Below are 21,166 nucleotides of genomic sequence, written 5' to 3'. Positions count from 1 at the left end.
TGAAGTAGAAAAAAAACATTGGAAGCTGAGCGTTCAGAGCAGTCTGTAGCTTTGTAGCTGAGTTTTTTGCTCACAGGGGTTACTTCTCCATACATTTACCTCATTATTTGACACATTAACCACTTTTAAACATGAACATCTAACATTGTAACATTATATATATATATGACTGAAAATAAGGAAAAGCATAATAGGTCCCCTTTAAGTAACATAGATTGTCATTAGATTGTTATATTGTTATTAGTTTTTTGACTTTGCGCAGATGGTGTTGTTACCACAGTCAGGATTTTGAGATTTCTTGTTTATTCAGAAAAACAGAGCAGAATTATTTTTTCCATGAAAACTTTTCTCAGAATTCCAAGATAATTATCTTGTTCATTCAGAGAAACAGGGCATTTTTTTCTCAAGTGAATGCTATACACTTCTGTAGAGTTCAGTACTATTCAGCCTGTAACTGTTGTATAATGTATACTGTGGCTTTCTACAGTCAGAGAATATAACCCTGATGATGTTGTCAATTTAGAACAGAAAACCTACTTTACAACCTGAGGACGTGGAGTTCAGTGTCTCCATTACATGGTTTGTCCATCACACAGCACTGACAAGGTTAGTTTTACACTCTAAAATGTTCCACTAACTACATATCCTTGTCACAGTTATTGAAAAACCCTAAATCCATTTAAAAAATTTAGGTTTATGGCATGTGTTTATGTAAAAAACTACTGGCCAATACGTCATTATCAGATTTTCTAAACTTTCCAATATTGCGTTGGGTCTCACAGGCTGACCACATGTTTCAACAAGAAACAAAGGGAGCCCTAAAGAAACCAAGAGTCCTTGGTTGTTCACACCCAAGTGTGAACTCTGTCCACGGACCCAGGTTAACAAAACCAGAGCTCCCCCTCTCCACTACTTCTTTCTCTCACTGCTCCCAGGAGCAGCAGGAATTGCTCCTCTCCTTCTCCACACTGCTGCTGAAGGAGCAGCTCTTCTTCTCAGCTCTTTGCTCTCGCATGTGGCCTGCTCACAGCAGATACACACAGAAGTATTTTCTTTACAGCAGAAGACACAAGAGCCTGCCTAAGACTCAGCCTGACTCAACCAAGAATTCACCAGCTAGGAAGCAGCACACCACAAAGCAAATCTCTTTCTCCGTGGACTTGGTAACGAACTGGGCATAGTATAGTAGCACACATGACTAAACAAGACTGTTTAACTCAATGTACTGTACATGTATTGATTCAGTTAATTTTATTCATTGAGCTATTGTTGTGATGTCCTATTCATGGCCAGGTTATCGAATAGCCACACTGCTAAGTTCATTTACAAATGTTACATCCAGTAACTAGGACTTGCATGCAACTAACACCTCTTCCTAATCTGGCACCTTTATCCTACACACACTTAAGAGGTTTAAAACCAAGCTATGCACACTTTGCCTTTGGCAGCACATGTGGTTTCAAGACACCACATGGTCTGGCCTTTTGTCTGTGTAATTTCTTTGCCATATTGTCTGCATGCTGTGTGTTCAGTCACCATGTGACTTCAGCCATCTTGCTATTGTTTTGCCTTATTTGCAGTTCACATGCGAACACACACACACACACACACACACACCCACACACACACACACACACACACACACACACACACATACACATACACATCTGTATATAGGTACACTTAGGAAGATTCCGTATGTGTTTTTACTCTTTTAGTACATTTTAGCTAAGATAACAGATTGTGTGTTTTGCTTTTACCTTTTTTTAAATAAATGATCTTGGATATACATGTCTGTTTAATGCTGCACAAGAGTGAATTTTGCCAACCTCTGCAAAATCCTTCAACCTTAATTAGCTATTGATATAGTTAGAATAGTTTTGTACATTTTGAAACTAAATCAGTTGATTGGCTATCTTCTTCCCCGACCCCAGGGTGGTGCCCTGTTATTATTAATTCTTATTAATAATTTCTATTGATTTTAATAACATTTATCTTTGATAATCATTAATTATTGCTAATAGCCAAACCTTTAACCAAGGCCCAACAATTGATATCGCTATCGGCCTCAAAATCCAGTATTGGTTGGGCTGTAATCTCAGCCTCATCAATTTTGACCATTCTGTCTCTCTCAAGTTTGCCAGCTTCATGGAAATATAATACTGAATTGCTGCAGTGCCAGGGAACAATACATGTTTACGTATAAGTCTTGAACTTATTGAATTAAATTATGATTACAAATTTGGGAATTAAGTTGAGCAAATTCCAGCCCATAAAAAATGACAAAGACAAAATAAAATTGAGCAACTAAAATAAGTAAAATAGCAATTTTATTAATTTTGATTAGGTGGGTGAGGACAAAAATGTGTATGGAGGAAAAAGACAGATGTAGGATAGCTGAGGGAGCAATATCAGTAACATGGCAGCACACTCAGCTGAACTGTGTTGAGTTTAAAACTCTACCACTGAGTTGAGGGAACATTTGGGGATTTGAGGGTGCTACAGGGTGATATAACCAAATCGGGGAGTACAACACTGTGCAGCTCCAGTACAGTACTTCAGTGTTAACAAGAGTTTTTAATGTCAGTGTCATTTTAGACTGTAGCTCCAATGATGCATACCCCCTAACCACTGTTCTGCATGAGTAGAGAGTGAAAATAAACACAATGAATGTGTAACCAGAAAAAACTTTTTGTGCTGGAGGATTTTACTCAACAGTTTGTAAAACCCTGCTGTGAGACCCGCCTTAATGAGCTGCTAACACAACAACAACTGTTGGAATGCCAAGACATTTAGTCGAGATAAAAACTGAATCTTCGAATTCAGTAGGAAAATGCTCGAATGTATACAAAGCTAGATATCATCCTTCAGCAGTTAAAGTCTAAAACATTGTACTAACTAACTAACTAACTAACAGTGTGTCTAAACAGTACTCTTCTTCTGCAATGGTTTAATGGCACCCAAAATGAAAATTAGCGCCATCAACTGTAATCTTGATGAACAAACTCCTAATATTCACATAACAGTAGTGGATGGAAACAAGCATTAATTTGCATTTTCTTGTGCAAGTTTTCAGGATTTGGTTAAAATTTGTGACACATTTGGATGGAAACCTGACTAATACCTTAAGTCTGCAACTGGCAAGGCTGAAATATCAATATCAGTATTCAAAGATCTACAGTGTTTCCATCCATTCATTCTGGTGAGGCAAGGCTAATTCTTTCTTGATTTTCACCGACATGCTAACTTTTTATAGTCTGTTAACATACTACCTGCTGCCATCAGTGAGCTGGCTGGATCTGCATGTCATACTGGAGTTACACCTGTATAGTTTAGGATCAGTTATTCTACATTTTCAGTTCAGCCAGTTACACAGCGGGTCACTTATCCTTTTGTTTGTGTTAGACCAGGAGTATCTGATCAATAGTCAGAAATGCTACCTGCTGGCTGAGATTCAAGGTTGAATTTAGAAAGCATTTTTGAGTACAAATATTTGCTCAAATCTAGAGTCACTGACTGTGCAGCTCATTATGTTTTTTTGAAGCTAAGTGATCATATCACTCAGTCTACACACCAGTTAGTGATCCATGATATCAGGGCCCTCATTTGTGTTTACTTACCCTAAGCAGCTAATATACATTACTGTACATTAGCTGTAACATTAAGCTAGCTAACAACTGACACACTGACCATGTCTGTGGGAGAGTTTCTGTGTTTTTGTGTTCAGTTCAGCTGCTGACTTAACTCAAAACTCACTAGGAACTCACCAGGTTCTTTTTGTTATTTTGCTACATTTTCTCTCCTGTTTCCACTCTATGTAGCCCCACGATATGCGCAAATTTTCTGCTCAAGTTGAAATATTTTCAACCCATGTGGACATATTCGCATCAATTTGCGTTGCCTGGGCCAAATTCACACCTACTCGTGTCTTTGCATTGACTTTGTGTGTAATTGCACCGCACAAAAAATTCGCTTTGCGTTCTGTCTGAACAGATTTCATGTATATTCCATTTACAACATGGACTCTGCATGTGTGAGAATAGGGCCGTTTGTGCATCAGTGTTGCCTGCTTAGCAGCGTTTTTAGAAAATCTGAAGCTTGAGCAGTGACAGAGGAGCCCCAGGCGATGCAGTATAAGATCTGTGAGTCTTGGCCTGATTGAATGAAATGTTAATAGCAGCCATGTTGCCATGGATTCTTCAGGTCAGAATAGTAACAGGAGCTTCATTAGCCTCATAAAAGTGTCGCTATGGAGGCTGCTGTATGCAGTTCTTATGTCTCACACGTCAGAGTCTGATGCAGCGGACGACTTTGAGAATCTAACTTCAAGAGCTTAGTGTTTGCTATTCACACAGCAGCTATATTTGATTCATGCCATACTCACAAAAACTGTCAGGCAGATGGAAGAAATGGCAGAGTAAGAGATCTTCTAAAACAAAATGATCTTCCATTATCATCAAGCTGAGCAGATCTCAACTTAGTGCTGTTTGTATTACACTAATCTCCATGTTAACTAACTACAGTAGGTCTGTAACATCAGCTATATTTAGCAGTCAGCTACATCATGCTGTTAGCTTATCAAACCTCTAAGTTTACATTTTAACATTTGTAGCTGACATAATGACAGCATGATATTAGCACAGTACATTACGAACACTAAACACTTTACATAATGTTAATGCTGACAACATCTGGCTGGTTTGGAGATAAATAAACCATTAACAACCTTAACTTTTTTGGTCTTTCAAATTTGGCTTTTTCAAGAAAACACACTCTAACTGTTGGACAAAAATGTACTGGCAAGTTTGCTTTTCTTTGGCCGTTCTAATGAACGTGCTTAACAAATTTAATTCCAATCTGCCTGTTAGACTTTATCCTGTATACAAAGCTGACATGTACTTGTGCACAAGTAGACATTTAGGTGTGATGGGGATTTATTCTCAGGGGTTAATAAACAACAGCAAATTTCACAGATTTCAGAGAGGACTTTTTGGTGGTGCAAACACCGATCCATGCAAAAGAGCTGGGTGAAGTAGAACATAGTTCAGAAGGTGTGGTGATTACATATTTTCTGAGACAATCACATCATTGGTCTCATAGCTCTGAAAAAGTTCAGCCAGTGACAACGAAGCATGACAACAACAGCTCAACAAATAAAAAAATGCTTCAAGAAATCATAATGTTGTCTGGATGGATCAGAGTGAAACAACATGAGCACACAGTACAACACATATCTGCAGCCAGAGGCAGATGTTGGCGCAGAATGATCTGTTTTTCTACTAGAGGGAGGGTCAAGGAAGCACAAAAAACATTATAAATCATACATTTCATGGAAATCTGGCCAGCAGTTTCCAAGGTATCTAGGAAACAAGCTTAGGAAGCTTGTTGTAAATACTGTATGACCAGAAGAGGGCAATGACAATGAAGTTTTGTACATTTGAAAATGTCAAACTTCATAATAAAATAAAAATGTCTCTAGCACACATTACTAATTGGTCTTTTAGTAGTCTGTCTAAAACACACTGTCCAAATAATTAATCGTTACCTTGAAAGGTAGCAAAATAATGTTTTCAGAAGGATATGGTATCTAAAGTGTATGTCACATTTCCATTTCATGTTTCAAGGACAACGTGATTTTTCCTGTTTCCTTCTGTGTTGTTCTTTTCCATGAAATGATTCTCACCCTGTTTATAATCGTAATGTCATGTCAATAAAGTAAAGTGCTCTGCAGTGAAAAAGTAAGAAGCCACAATCATAACTCAGAAAGATTAGGCTCTGTGCATGTGAGTGGGTGTAAGTGCTTGCTGAAGGCAGATACAGACTATACATGTGCATGTGTGTGGGTTAGACAGAAAGAATGTGTGTGTGTGTAAGAGAGTGTCCTTTGGGAAAATGTGTTCTCCAACACTGATACCTCTCCCTGCCCTTGATGGTGGAATCGGGACAGTATGTTACCATGGCGACTGGCCCCATAATGGTTACCAAGGTAATAAGAGAGAGAGGCAGCGATGCAACAGTGGTTGTCAAGGAGACTGAAGAATGAGGGAGGAGAATAGAAGAGATTGTGAACAAATACTGCGAAGTGAGAAAGAAGGATGAAAGACATGAGGGGCTAGAGAGAGGAAAATAGATACAAATAGACGAGAAGTTAATTCTGAGAGGTGATGGAGGAATGGACTGTATAGAGGGGAAGGGGAAAAAGAGATGGGAGTTGGAGTAAAGAACTAAAATGTCTTGAACTAAACCCAGAGCTATGACACATTCGTTCATAGCAACCAATATACAACCAACTCCTGGTCACCTTGAGGAGGTCTAATTCTATCATGTCACTCTCCTGGCTATTTCTGGTGTTCACTGCCAGGACAGACACTGCTGACCACCACCAGCAGTGAGAAAGGAGGACATCCTGACGAGTGCCTCAGGGTGACTGGCTGTCACGTAGATGATACTGGCTCCTTGTACCACTTGGTTCATCCACTGCCCGAAAGCATCTGCAGACTTCCGCACACAATCCAGATGGCCCAGACAGCCTTGCTGGAGGCAGCATGACCGCAGGGTCAAACACCGAAAACACAAGAGGTCAACACTTTTTCTGGCCCTCCCTTGGGTCTTGTCATACCAGAGCGAGAGGCCACTTGGCTGACCTTGCTGTCTGGCTTGGTTGCAAAGATGTGTTTCTGGCACCCAGCCAATAACATATCACTGCTTACAGCTTTTCAGTGACAGAAGACAAGAGTGACGTCAAACAACTACCAGGGGACATTGCAGCTTGGCTTGTCTTCACAGCTGAGATGTCGGCAGACACTTGAGTCAGCGGCTTAGTTTTTAGAGGATTGGTGGGGAAATGTCTTGCTGTGATCAAGAGTTTAAAGAAGGCAACACCCACAGTCACTTCTACTTTCCCGTTCCTTTGTTCAGTGGTAAACTACCCTCCATGAAGTTTCCTACACACATACTTCACAGTAAAAGCCTTCCAGTGGCTCAAAGAGAGTAATACCTCCTTCTCTTGATAGGCTTTCAAGATAAAACATCTGCAGGAAGTCTTCACTGACACTAGTTTAACACAAACAAAAGAGTGACAAAGTTAAAGCAACTAGAAATACTGAATGAATGAAAACAGTATTTATGTTCAAAAGAAAATCTGAGAGCAGCAGAGTGGTTGCACTGACAGAATTAGTGCTGTGGAAATGTACATTTTTCAAGACCACATGCAAACATGGAGGAACTTGAGTTTGCATTAAAAGCAAATAGAAATATGGAGCAGAAAACAGGGAGGCTTCCTACTAAAATATTATGTATAATATAAAAACAGGAAATTAGAAAAAGGCCTATGTCTAATAAAGCCTGTTTCAAATAAAGCCCTGGTTTCACTCCACAGCTGGGATAAGTAATGACCACCATTTCACAATGTACAGTATTTATGATTTGTAATAAAGAGACTTAAGGGGTAACTTTAAATTGTCAAGTAAAACTCTGTACTCCAATGTGTCAGAATGAAGAAATAAAGGATGCTCTGCAAAGGGGTGCGTGTGTTACCATTACCTGTACTGTAATAGCTATCATGGTAAATTCAGTATAATATACATTTCCACAGCACTATTTCCATCAGTACAACAGATTCATGTTATGTTGCATTTCACTGACAGTAGAAAACAGACAAAAAAAGACAAAGTAGAACTGATTACCAGATGGAATAAGGGCTGTGGAGATGTCCATTCATCACTTAATTTACCAACACTGTCACAAATTGCCGAGCAGGTGGACCAAAATGCAGAGACCAGAAGCAGGTCTGAAGAAAACCTTCTTTATTTCTGGGATGAACAGAACAGACTCCGGAACAGAACAAAACAGGGCTAACTGAGCAGAACAGAGTTGACTTAACAGATGACTCGACAAGGACTGAACTGAAAACTGAACTTAAATACATACTGAACTAATCAGACAACAAGGGACAGGTGGCACAACACAAGGGGAGGCTGGGAGCTGATAGGCTGGGGAAGGTGAGAGGTGGAGCACATGAACACAGGAGGAGTGAAGGAACACATAAGTGAAACACAGAGCAAACCAAATCCCAGAACATACAGACCACAATCCAACTGAGAATGCAAGAAAGTCTTTCAAAGTCAAATAACATAAACAAGCTCAACGAAATGACTAGGCAACATAAGTGTAACGCAGAAAACCCAGAGAACACAAAGAGTCCCAAACCATGAGTCCATCACAAACACGACAGGTACACATGGAGGAATTTCCAATAACAGCAACAGTAGCAGATCGGAAAACACGGATATAACTTATATATCATTAAATACACTACTGTCAATTCTCAAATAGTAGCCAAGGCCTTTATTTACCACAGTGGCAGAGAGAACCAGGCCTTTATTTTCAATTTCTTGTTCCCCAGTTAATGTAAACTCAATGCTTCCTCCATGTTGACTTGCTGTCTTGATAAATTCAGTATAATACCCATTTCTACCAATAGTACTAATTCCATCCGTGCAGAATGAGTCTTTGCTTATTCCTCCAGAAAGAGTAAGCTACGAATGAAACACAACAGATCCTACCTAAGTCTATAAAGGTAGGCTTTTAATGTGAAAAAACATTGGGAAGTGTTTTTGTTGATGGTATCTAAACACTGATCAGTATTTATTTGGGACTAAGACATTATTTGAAATATGGGTGTTGCGATATACCGGTATTGACGATAACTGTGATATTTAAACACACAATATGTAATTTCTGCCGTTAGGGGTCTGTAAATCAAAAAAATAACAAAAGATGGAGTGTGATGACGGTGTGAAGTAGCGTGGGATCATGGGAGTTGTTGTCTTCATTGTTAAACAAGCAGCTTCTCCAGGATAGGATTACTTCAGCGTTCATCTTTCAGCAAGTTTTTACCATGAGCCGAATTATCCACAGAGGTCTCCTCCTCTTCAAAATAAATGTACATGGGAAATAAAACTAAAAACAGTGAATAAAGCAGTTTCACATTAAAAATCAGTGTTTCTCCAATGCTCTTTGGCAGAAAGAGGATGTCCGGGAGGGGCTGCTAGCCGAGCTGCTGCTAATGTTTGTTCAGATTGTTTTTCTGATAACTTAAGATCCAGACTTCCAATGACTAAAATCCTTCATCCGATTAAAAGATATAGTTAGAAATGACCAAGATCTAAAAAGTTTTTTGTAAAAATGTGGCTTAAAACTGAATAAAAGTCAATTTATGACAATTTCTGATGGGCAACCATAACGGCGACGTATTATCTTGTATGTGTATACTCTTTGGTAGAGGGGGTATGATGCCATTGACAGGCGACCAAATGAAACAGACTGTTACCTTGAATAAAATGACTGATTTCTCTGTGTTTGAAAATTGTTGGAAACATTTGGGATAGTGGAAGCACACAAATCAACAAAATATATAACATGGATCTAGTTGTTTTTAGGCATTTTAATGCAGAATAGTTACATATTAGAGTTTTAAATAATGAAATATTGATATCATGTTAATAATAACCTTAACATTCTGACGGTCCGTCCATGGGCCATCACACTGTTAAGTACACAATTCTGCTATGTACACAACTCCTGTCTTTAAGTGGGTACTCACAAACAAACAATTACAAAATTGTAAGTTACTCACCTATGAAGCCTCATATTACTCCACTGACTGATACAACTCCGACAAAAATTGTCTTGTTACATTGGCAAGGTCCAGTCGATCCACTCCAGTAAATATTTAGTCCATAACACATTATTATATCCATGAATATTCACAAATAGTTGTTGCATTATTTAGCCACATCTTGGTATCAAAATGGAGGCTGCACTCTGACCTTTCAATTGGCACCTCACGTGACCCAATAGGAGCTTCCATGTCCTGTCCACAATCTACAATAGCCAAAGAGAATCTGTGTTGAAAGGAGGTGCCTGCCCCTCTTCTTTTGTGTAAAGACCAAGCCAATAGGAACAGATTCTGCTGATGACTGGTGCTTCAAATAGCCAATGAAATTCCAAAAATGACCATATGCTGCTTTATTGCTTTGCTTTTTATAAAGCCACAACATGGAAATTATGTAAATATTAATAGTTTGCTGTGATTTACTTTTTATATGAACTACTTTTCCACTTTGGCACTTGTGTTGACTCTTTTATATGCACAAAGTTTAGTTTCAACAGGGGAACAGAGCACTATAATATGTTGATGCTTCAGCAAGGGGTTATACTGGTGTCTTTAAATGGCCTTTTTTGGAAGATGCCTAGACATACCCTTAGAAAAACATGTTTAAAATATTCATTTTCTGTGGCATTGTTATTAAATTTGAACTTGGACTAGGTAAGGCTCCATGCTATGGTACCATTGTATTTTCCAGCTAATAAGTCACAGCTATAGATAGATATAACATTGTTATCGTGAATTCTTTTGGCCATGACAACCGTGTTGTGAAAATCTGGTATCATGACAGCCCTAATTTGAATACAGGTTTTTATATGGGAATTTATGGTATACCTGTCTCTCATATAAGCTTGTTTAAATGAAAGTCTTGGTCTCTCTGCAGTTGAGGTAAGTAACCGTTTCAGCCACATTTTGAGAATTTATGGTACAAATGATTTGTAACAAAGGGATTAAAGGGATATTCCAAAACCATGGTATGGTCCTTTAAATAATAACCTTGTTATAAACTGTTATTTTAACTGTAAACATGTTATTTCTGTAATACTGCCTCCACCCTGTCAGCCAGTCAGTAACCAGTGTGTCACCTTGTTCAGATCTGGAACAGTCACCCTGCTCCTCCCACCTCCTAGCATCAATCAATGCAATTTTGGAACTACAGGAAATCCAGTCAGTGGTGTCTGAGAAGGCACTTGTGACAGCCAAACAAACAGGCAAACACACACACAAAAAAACTGAGGGTTGATTCATATCCACCATCATCCTCCTCCTCCTCCTCCTCCTCCTTCCCTTCACTGCATCATTTTTTGTTTTCCATTCCACATACTTGCACCATCCTCTACAGTTTTCAGAGCATTAACCACAGTTAGATCTGCATCTTGTCAGTGTTCAGGGAGGCAGAACTGATATGGATGCACACATCGCTCCACATACTGATTAGGAACCACAATTTCATTCCTCAAAGTCAAGGTCATGAGGCCCAATCCCATTACACCACCACCCAGATTGCTTTCTCCTATTTTGTTTAGACTGTCAACTAGCATCTTCTATTTATTGCACTGCTGTCATGGATTTGAACTGGTCCTCATGTTTAATTAGTAAATGGAATGAAATCTTTGCTCCACAGCACATTGGCCCATCACTGTGCTTAACTGTGCCTCCATTCAATGCTGAATCACTTGGCTGTCTGGTGAGCTGTGAAAAGTTAGAGGGAGTGCTGCTGTTCCCACATGCTCAATAAAACCTGACTGACTGATTGATGAACATTCTCAGCCAACCTTGTATGTGGAGAGGGGGAGGGAGAGAGACAGAGAGAGGGCAATAAAGGAGGAAGGAAAGAGGAATTAGAGGGGGAAGGGGGAGGCTGTGGGGTCAAAGAAAACAGGGGATTAGAAGGTAGAGGGAGTGCAACAGACAGTGATAAAGAGAAAAATTAAGGGGCTGAGGAAGATGAATGTTCCTCACCTATCCACTTGTCATTCCCATACCAGGAGAGATTGCCTTTAGTGCTGTCATAGTATCCAATCTTCTTGTAGCTCCCTCCTGTGTGAGAGAGACAGAGAGAGAGAGAGAGAGAGAGAGAGAGAGAGAAAGACAGGGTCACACTAACTGTAAGAATCCACCAGGTAGAGCTGGCTATCCAACCTTAGTACTTTATTGGAACTGACCAAACACTTAGAACAACAAAAAAACTGGCATCATATGTCTGGTCAGATTCGTAACCTTGCTTCCTTATTCTGTGATCAGGCAGCTTTTGGTCTTAACCAAGATTTTTAGACTATTTTAGTTCTTGTACAGTTTAGAACTTTGAGAACTTTGGCTTCTTTTGTTGAATATAAAAGGGGGGCTTGTTCAAAAACGTATTTATAGTTCTCATGTAAAGTATCAAAAAAGTAGCATTTTGTTAGCAGTACAGAAATTCAGGTCTTGTATCAGCACTAGTATTGAAAATTCCAAAACAATACCCAACCCTGGTAATATGTCTGTCCAAGTTAATAATTAAATAAAATACTGAAAATACTGAGTTTGAGTCAAATTTTATATGAATGAATTGTGAAATTTGCTCATTCACTTTCTTCCCAGCAGTGAGTTGAGAAGATGGATATCAATCTCATGTCGTGTTCATGTGTATTAAGTACAGAGTCAGGATGTGGTTAGCCTAGCTATGCATAAGAAGTGGGAGCAGGGGGAAACAGCTAGCTTAAGTTAAAAAATGCACCTACCAACATCTCTAAAGGACACTGATTAACTAGATGTATCTCATTTGTTTAAATCTATACACAAACAGAAATGTATAAATAATATTTTTTATTTTTGTGCATGTGTGTGTGGCTGCCAGATACAGTCAGCAAGCACAGGTTTTACTTTTGTTCTCTGTAAAGGCACAATGGCACTGAACCTGGCAACCTCACTGTGGTTACAAGGTTCTAGGACACAGCAAACAGTAACTGCACACAGCAGTGTGCCCTCAGAGACCACGTTGTCTACTGTGCCACTAAAGCTGCACCGGACATGCTGACCAAAGTCATGAGACTTTAGAACTGGAACTCCATCAGATTTGTGTGAATTGCTGTTGTCTGGATGGATTAGAGTGAAACAACATGAACACACCTTATAGCAACACATATCTGCAGCCAGAGGCAGATGTTGGTGCAGAGTGCACTGTGTGCTGAACACCAAAATAACACACAGACATGCCAAGCTAATTTCCAGGTGAGGAATGTATCAGAATGTATCAAGTGTCAGAATGCTGCTTGCGTTGGTCGATGCGCTGCCATGAAATTACAGCTCTTGGAGTCAGTATGCATCTTTTTTAATCAAGGTGAAATTTTTTGCCTAATTTTCTACTAGAGGGAAGGTCAAGGACTCACAAAAAAAATATAAATCATAAATTTCATAGAAATCTGGCCAGCAGTTTTCAAGGTATCTTGCTTAGGAAACACTTGTTGTAAATACTGTATGTACCATGACCAGAAGAGGGCAATGACCCCCTTCTTGCACATTTGAAAATGTCAAATTTAATAATAAAAGAAAAATGCCACTAACACACATTACTAATTGGTCTTTTAGTAGTCTGTCTAAAACATAAAATAATTAATTGTTACCTTGAAAGGTACCAAAATACTGTTTGCAGTAGGATATGATAACTTCAGTATGTATGTATGTCACACTTCAATTTCATGTTTCAAGGATAACATGCATTGTAATTTTCCATGAATTGATTCTCATCCTGTTTGTTTGTTTGTATGTGTGTGTGTGTGTGTGTGTGTGTGTGTGTGTGTGTGTGTGTGTGTGTGTGTGTGTGTGTGGTTGCCATATATGGTCAGCGAGCACTGGTTTTGGTTCTGGTCTCTCTAAAGTCACAATGGCACCAAACCTGGCAACCTCACTGGAGCTACAAGACTCTAGGACACTGCAAACAGTCACTGCACACAACTGTTGTTCAGTAGGTAATTCCCTGTAAAACTTGTAAAACCACCACCAAACTGTTGTTTTTACAAAAGTTTTTATTCATTTCACTCTTAGAAAGAAAGTAATTTCCCCAAATGTTGAACTATTCCTTTAAGTGTCATGTCATCTTGTGGCCCATCCCATTAGTTTTAGAGACAATGTTAAAAAGAAAGGGGGAAAAAAGCAATAATAAGAAATGATAACAATCACCAATTCATGACCGATACAGTGCTCTCTTCCTGGGCTCCCATGCTTTCACTGAATAACTTGCCAAATTGAAGGTCATGTCATTGTGAATCACTCACATCCATCAGCTCACTCATGTCCTTTGTATTATCAAACAAAAAACCATTACATTTCCATCACAAAAGACAGTAAGAAATAAAATGATATGCATTTTCTATTTCATATCACACACTGGACAGATGTGACTAAAGGCACTGTTCCACCTCTGATCTGAGCACAAATAGAACTTTTTTTCTTTGAGAAATAATAATGAATTTAATTTCTGGTTAAAATAATCAGATTTAGTTTTACATTAAGTAAGCTGTGGATTACTGTACTTCAAATATAAATATAATCTCTTTTTTGACATTCATGTCTTTTTTTTCTCTGGGGAAATCATGACAGACAGATGCCCTGCGTCCTTGTCCTTTTGCTCCACGAACCAATACACTTTATGAGATATTTCATTAATGAAATCCAGGCCAGAGGAATCCCTGCAAGCCTCTTTTAGGGAAGGAAAAAAATTACCCATGTGAGAAACAGGCCTGTCATCAGCTGTAGCACATTCCTGTGGTGTGTTATAATAACACTTTAATATCCCAGTGTAGTAGCACAGAGGCACAGGCCCAGAGGCATCCACCACCACCCACTGGACCACACTCCTAATTGACAAGTAGTAATTAGGCATAGTCAACTACAGTGCTTTATTTAGATGTACTTATTATGCTCTTCAGCAAGGGCTGAGACAGAAAAGCTACTATAAGACTCTCTCATCAACTCTTTCCTAGTAAACTACACATTTAGCAGGGTGAACATCACAGGTTTTATGCTATATTTCTAGCAACACTATAGCGGCAGGACTCTAGAGATGGCAATGATGGTCAGTCCATCCACCACAGTGGTCCAGAAATATCTAAAGGACTGTCATAACATTCTGTACAGACATTCATGTTCCCCAGAGGATGAATTTATGTAATGGTGATGATCTCTTTACTTTTCCTCTGGCACCACCCTGAGTTTGTCATTTTAGTTTTTTAGTGAAATGTCTCCACAGCGATTTGATAGATTGCCATATATCCCGCAGCAAGATTATGAGGAGGCCTGAGCACCAGCACTAACTCCAGGTTGACGACTCCTGTTCAAGACAAGCTTGGCAAATAAGCACAAAAAAGTTATGTTGTTAAAATTTAAGTTACTGTTATTCTAGTTTTATCTATGTCACATAAATGCTGTGTGTTGTGCTGGCATTATGCACAGATTTTACGATGTTATTAGAGTCACTGGTCGTTGTAGCTAGCCTGAAATGTGTTCAAGTTAACACATAAATAATAGCAGTTATTCATTAAGTAACATACTGTTAATATTATGTTACTTGCACTAAATGTCATGAACTAAATGTTAAGGTTAAGATAACTCAGGCAAGCTAGAACTAACAATTTGACTTCAGCTAATGCTATAAAATCTGTGCACAATGCCAATACAACATCATTTACATGACATGATAACAATAAAACTAGAATAACAGTAACTTTATTAGGAATCATTTTAACAATATAACTTTAAACGCTTGGCTCATTTGCCAAGCTCACCAAGAACTGAACCTGGAGTTATGCTGCATTCATGACATTTCAGAGTTACCATAATTATCAGTTTCCCACTAAGTGTTCATGTCAACCTCGTGATTATGACTGGGAAACTAAGAAAACATGGATGCCTCACATCAGTTTAAGTCCATCATTCAATATACAATGATATATCCAAATTTATGGATATAATGTAATTTTGGCACTGCAGTGTATTTTAAACCCTCATACAACCTTCCTGAGTCGTCAGGTGATATGAACGATTACAAGTCCATAAAAGGGAATCTTTCCCATCCAACATAGCAGAAACATGGCATTAGCACTGGTGCTAGGTCCTCCAAGCAATCCTGAAATGGGACTGCCTGAAGATGAATGTTGGCTCCTCCATCTACAGGAAATGTTTTGCAACCTCTATTAGAAAATCTGCAATAGACATGCAGTCAATTTTGCTCAAGACTGCTCTCTGTTCCTCTTCCATTTTCAACTCTGTTTCTGACTGATCAGACCAGAACGGTGAGCCATGACATTTGTCTGAATCTCTGCCAAGTGAATGGGCAACCAGTCATAATCATAGAGTTTGATTTACCCTGCTTGAAGTGGAAATAGAGTTCGAGTGGAGTTTTAATATAATTTCTTTGATATTTTCCATTCATGTTTATTTAATTTATTATTTCCTATTTAATCATTTATTTATTTATTATTATTTTTCTTATTTAATTTTCTATCTTTTTAATATAATTGTGACCCATCTTCTGTAGTCTCTGATGCAAAAAGGTCCTTGGCTTTCTTTCCAAATTGGATAATGGCTTGAACTACAAAAACAATAGAGCCTGCTCAAACCACATGATACCACCTGAGGGGAGTTCCATCAATGCAGCTAAAGAAAGCTGCACTTACTTGAAAAAGCCTGGCTAGAATTAACTTCAACTTTCACTTGAGGCTCAAGCCATTCCACTGACGCAGCTTAGCTGTGTCTAGTCAACGCTAAGTCTAGCCAGACTGGAATAAGCTTGCAGTGTGCGTGTGCACGGAGTACATAAGCAGCCTAGAACAGTCGATTGTTGAAAAGACAATACTATGTCGCGAAAAGCGACCCTGCTGCTGAAACTATATGAAGAATATAAAGGAGTTTTCACCAAAAAGGGCATTACTGCTGCAGGTGAGGGAGATGGCATGGCACAAAATTGGGTGGGTAGAGATGGCCTAAAGATTAGTAAAGTAAGTAAAGTAATGAAATGGACAGCTTTGCCATTTACTGAATTTTACTGACTATTTCAAAATACTGCACGGCTGTTTCAAACGCAGTGTGCGCACATTTTTGAAGCACCGGGGGCTCTGACTTTTGCCAATGACAAGTTCCTTCTTTTCCCCAGTGGCAGAACAGGTGAGGAGAGCAGTGATCCTTTCCTTAGATTTCTTTCCCCACTTTTATTGTCATAAGCTATGAGGAGACTACGTTTGTCATTGAGAGAAAATGACTTTCTGTCTCCATCATGATTTCAATGTGCACGCAGCACCGGACTCAGGTGGGCAATAATGGTGCCGCAGCTGCTTATCATGGGAGTAAAGTGCAAAAAATAGATGTACTGTAGTTTAAAATGTTTTGACATGTATGAAGAGACCCAAAATGAACACTGTAAGTGGACTACTTGATTAGCCTACTATAGATGAATTATTCAAACAGCAGAATGTTGTATAGGACTGATTCTGTCTTGAGCTTTTTAATCCATATTAGCAGTTGATCACTATAACTGTGATCACTATAAGCAGTTTCCACCATATACATCTATACATAGCAGAGGGTCATGGTTTGGACTTCAAAACAACGTTGGCACCCTTTTATTTTTAAATTATAAATGTTAAGCTTTTAAATAAAAGGGCTCACTCCAACACAGAAGTGACCATGAATAAAATGGAAATTAAGTAAAGTATTTTTGTCCATCACAGTTCTTTCATTTTATCTTTCTGAACACGGACAAGTGATGCGAGTGTGAAAAGACATTTGACAGAACCGTCTTTTGGGAGTCTGTTTCCATCCGTCGGACATTCTTTGACACACGCTTGACAGTTAGCCTGCCACGGAGCAGGCTAATTCTGCTGAAAAAGTTACCATGGTTACTGAGCAGCGAATCATCTAAGCCGCAGTGATGGAACGGAACTCTCATTTAAATTAGCGAGCCTTATCAAAATAATCCAAGCTTTTCCTTTAGCCAGCTTGATGGAACACCCCTCTGGGTTCTGACATTTTGACTTGGCAGGGCAGGAAATACACAGCTGTAACTGATAACAGTAATGATGTTTGTGTCAGGGGTCTCAGTCAGCCATGGCAGTGAACAAGTACAGACACCAGGGCTCTGGAACTGAGCACCTTGAGGTCCAGCCATCATTAGTGGTGTTAGTTACACCTGTGTTTCACAAGTGCTTTTACTATTGGTTAGTTGGGACACCTGCACACAGGGGGTGGGATGTGGGGAAATAGTGTGACCTTCCTGATTGAGTTCCTCCCCTGCAAGTGAAAAGAAGTGGCAGGGGACAAAAACATGTATTAGAAGGATGGAAGGATTTCTGTGTACAGCCTTCCCAGGATGGAGCTAGCAGAATGCTAGACTAATAATGCAGAGCAGAGGGCTATTCCAAATGAGGAGAAATATGATCATGCATTCATATCGACAAGTACTGACATGCCATTCTTGGATTTGATTATTACTCGGTCTGCATGTGCTACAGGCCAGGTGTGGTTCATTAACTATCAGGTAGATTAAAACTCTGTAGAACACACCTGGTTTTAATTGTTTCAGAGACCTTTCCAACCTGAAAAAAAAAAAATCAGAGGAAACTCTGAATAGCCGTCATCTTTGGCATAGTATGGCATACTGTAGCTCTTCTCAAAATACACGGGGCATGGATGTGGCGTGACATGTCTGTTGCAGCATGGCTGCAGCAGAGCGCACCCTTTATAATCACTTGAAGCTGCTACACTGACCATGGAAGCTGCGCACACCTGCACAGACGTTGCGCGGTACACAGCTGGTCTATTTTTTTTTTTATCTACACGCGCCTACATGGCCCTCCAACAGGTAAAAACTACATAGAACTGTGTATAAAATGAGTACAATCTGTTTAAAAATGATTAAAAGAAATACCTCATTGTACCAGAGGCCAATACCAATAATTCAGTACCAATAAACATAGCCTACTCTTCCAAACCCTGCATAACCAACTGCATTATCACTTGGCAAAATTCTTGGAGATGGAGTTGGTGTAGCAGGTAGAATACCCCTCTCTGCCCCGCCTATGTGATGCGCTGGGTCCGTGCCTAATGTATTACAGCTGTAAGACAACCATTTTCATGCTAACAATGGGCCTCATGCAAGATCCACTAAACCAGGATTCATTCTTAAATAGCATGTATGAATGATTTAAAATTATTTGTGGCCCAATTGATCACTGCATCATTAATGTCTTAATGTCTATACCTGCACTCTTCCTGGTTTGATAAGTCAAAATGCCTGCCGTGCAAAGGTTCTATTTTCTAATACTTTTTTCTCTGAGGTAAAAATGAAAATGAGTGGTTGAAACTTGTTATCAAAGTCATGAATTTAAATACGGTACAAAAATGAAATTAAAAAAAACTAAAACAAACTTAATATTCTGTTGAGCATATCATCATCATCATGGTTGCCAGTTCACAGAGAGATTTTTTAAGATGTGATGTTGTTTATGTCAGTAGTAGTTGTAAACAGCTGCCTCATAGTGTTTCTGAAAATTATTAATTATTAATTAGAACTCAATAAAATGCACCTACTGATAAACAGGTGACATTCATTAGGCTGAAATTAGCAATTTATGACAAGTTTATGCAGTGAAGAGAATTTGGTGAATCTGATGTAGAACACTGAAAAAAATTAGAGAGATTTATTATAAGAATACAAATATGTTCTTGCATTCAATCAAATGTGCCCATGTAATGTTACAGGATTGCTAGTTCTGGAGAACACACAGTGCCTCTATTTCCATAACAGATACTCTTATGCCTTGATTCCAGGGACTGGGAAGCCAGGAACCAGGGCAATTATGGCAGCAGTGGTGTCATATTTAATCTTGTGATTGAACCTCTTGTCATCCATGGTAAATGGACTGTAAATGGACTGTACTTGTATAGCGCCTTTTTAGTCTTCCGATCACTCAAAGCGCTTTTACAATTTGAGTCACATTCACCCATTCACACACATTCATACGTTGAATGGGTACAGGGGCTACCATGCAAGGTCCCAACCTGCCCATCAGAGGAAATGTAATCATTCACACACAGATGGCAAAGCCATCAGGAGCAATTTGGGGTTAAATATCTTGCCCAAGGACACATCGACACGCGGACTGGAGAAGCCGGGAATCGAACCGTTGATCTTCCGATTAGTGGATGACCCTCTCTACCTTCTGCGCTCCTCTGACCAGTGTACTTCTGGCCTGGTGCCACCGGTTATAATTTAACGTTGATGTAGTGATGATATATATATATATATATACACACACATATATATATATACACACATATATATACATGCATCTTAACCAGTAGGCTACTGGGGTGCACCTAAGATGATACTCTTAAGACTGATGTCCTGCACCAACATCCTGGTTTAGCAGGAACTGCATCACATTGAGGAAGTTGTGGCTTAGTTCCTAATGCTGCATTCATGTCACATCAGAGTTACCATAATTATAAGCTGGACCTAATCAATATATTTGAAAGACAGTTACAGTTACATGGTGTTGATTAGTGATGGGTGTTTCAGTGTTGTAGTACTCGAGTCCAGGACTTGGACTCGAGTACTACAACACTGAAGTCTGACTCCAGTCCTGATTTTCAGGACTCGTGACTCGACTCAGACTTGTGCATTGATGACTCGGACTCGGACTCAGACTCAAGCATTGACTGCATTCGGACTCGGAAGTTGAAGACGAGGACTCTTCTTAACTAATAAAGAAGTAATACATGATTTTTTGCCGGTCAAATTTTCACATAGCCACATTATGGTTCACGTCATGCACACAGTAGCAGCTGCTGCACAGACAATGTAGTCACACACACACAACATGCAGTCAAGCACACAACTCACAGAAAGCCACAGCAACAGCCACACACACACATACACACCATGCAGTCGCGCACATAGCACAAAGACACAACAGCCACACACACACATCGTCATTGGTATGGAAGTTAATTAGCATGAGTGAGGAAGACACGAAGCTTGCAATTTGGAAAACCTTTAAGTCCAAAAAAAAAAAAAAAAAAAAAAATCTTATTTAATTCTTATAAAGACAATCTGAATCGCCAAAAATCCAATAAAATTTCAATCGGTGCATCATTAATAATAATATGAAATCACAGCTGTGTCATTTTTGTTTAATGTAGACCTTTTTTTTGTATGTCTGCTCTTTGACCATGCCAGAGTGGAGCACTGGAGCCCATCATGGCTCTTGACTCAGACTCAACCTTAATGACTCGGACTCGGACTTGGACTCAGGTAATGGGGACTCGATTCGGACTCGACTCGGACTCTTCTTTGGTGACTTGGACTTGGACTTGAACACTGGGGACTCAAGACTTAACTCGGACTCAAGACTTAGTGACTCGAGTACAACACTGGTGTGTTTACAGGATGTCTTCCCGGTACATTAATATTTTCTATGCTTATTGAATTTGCTGTCATCACCATTTACATGACATGCCACA

At 39.3% G+C, this 21,166-nt stretch overlaps 1 protein-coding gene across 1 annotated transcript in view; it reads right to left on the bottom strand.

The window, feature by feature from the left end:
• Nucleotides 1–21,166, bottom strand: part of LOC121912801 (gamma-aminobutyric acid type B receptor subunit 1-like) — a 151,144-nt gene that overhangs the window by 66,655 nt on the left and 63,323 nt on the right. The window contains exon 10 of the mRNA XM_042435244.1: nucleotides 11,633–11,710. Within this exon, the coding sequence (XP_042291178.1) occupies nucleotides 11,633–11,710 (78 nt within the window). The remainder of the gene's footprint in view (nucleotides 1–11,632; nucleotides 11,711–21,166) is intronic.

Source organism: Thunnus maccoyii, chromosome 15 (genome assembly GCF_910596095.1).
Source record: "Thunnus maccoyii chromosome 15, fThuMac1.1, whole genome shotgun sequence".
In the NCBI taxonomy this organism is placed as follows: Eukaryota; Metazoa; Chordata; class Actinopteri; order Scombriformes; family Scombridae; genus Thunnus; species Thunnus maccoyii.
Note: the sequence above shows the minus strand (reverse complement) of the source record. Positions and strands in the feature narration are given on the sequence as shown.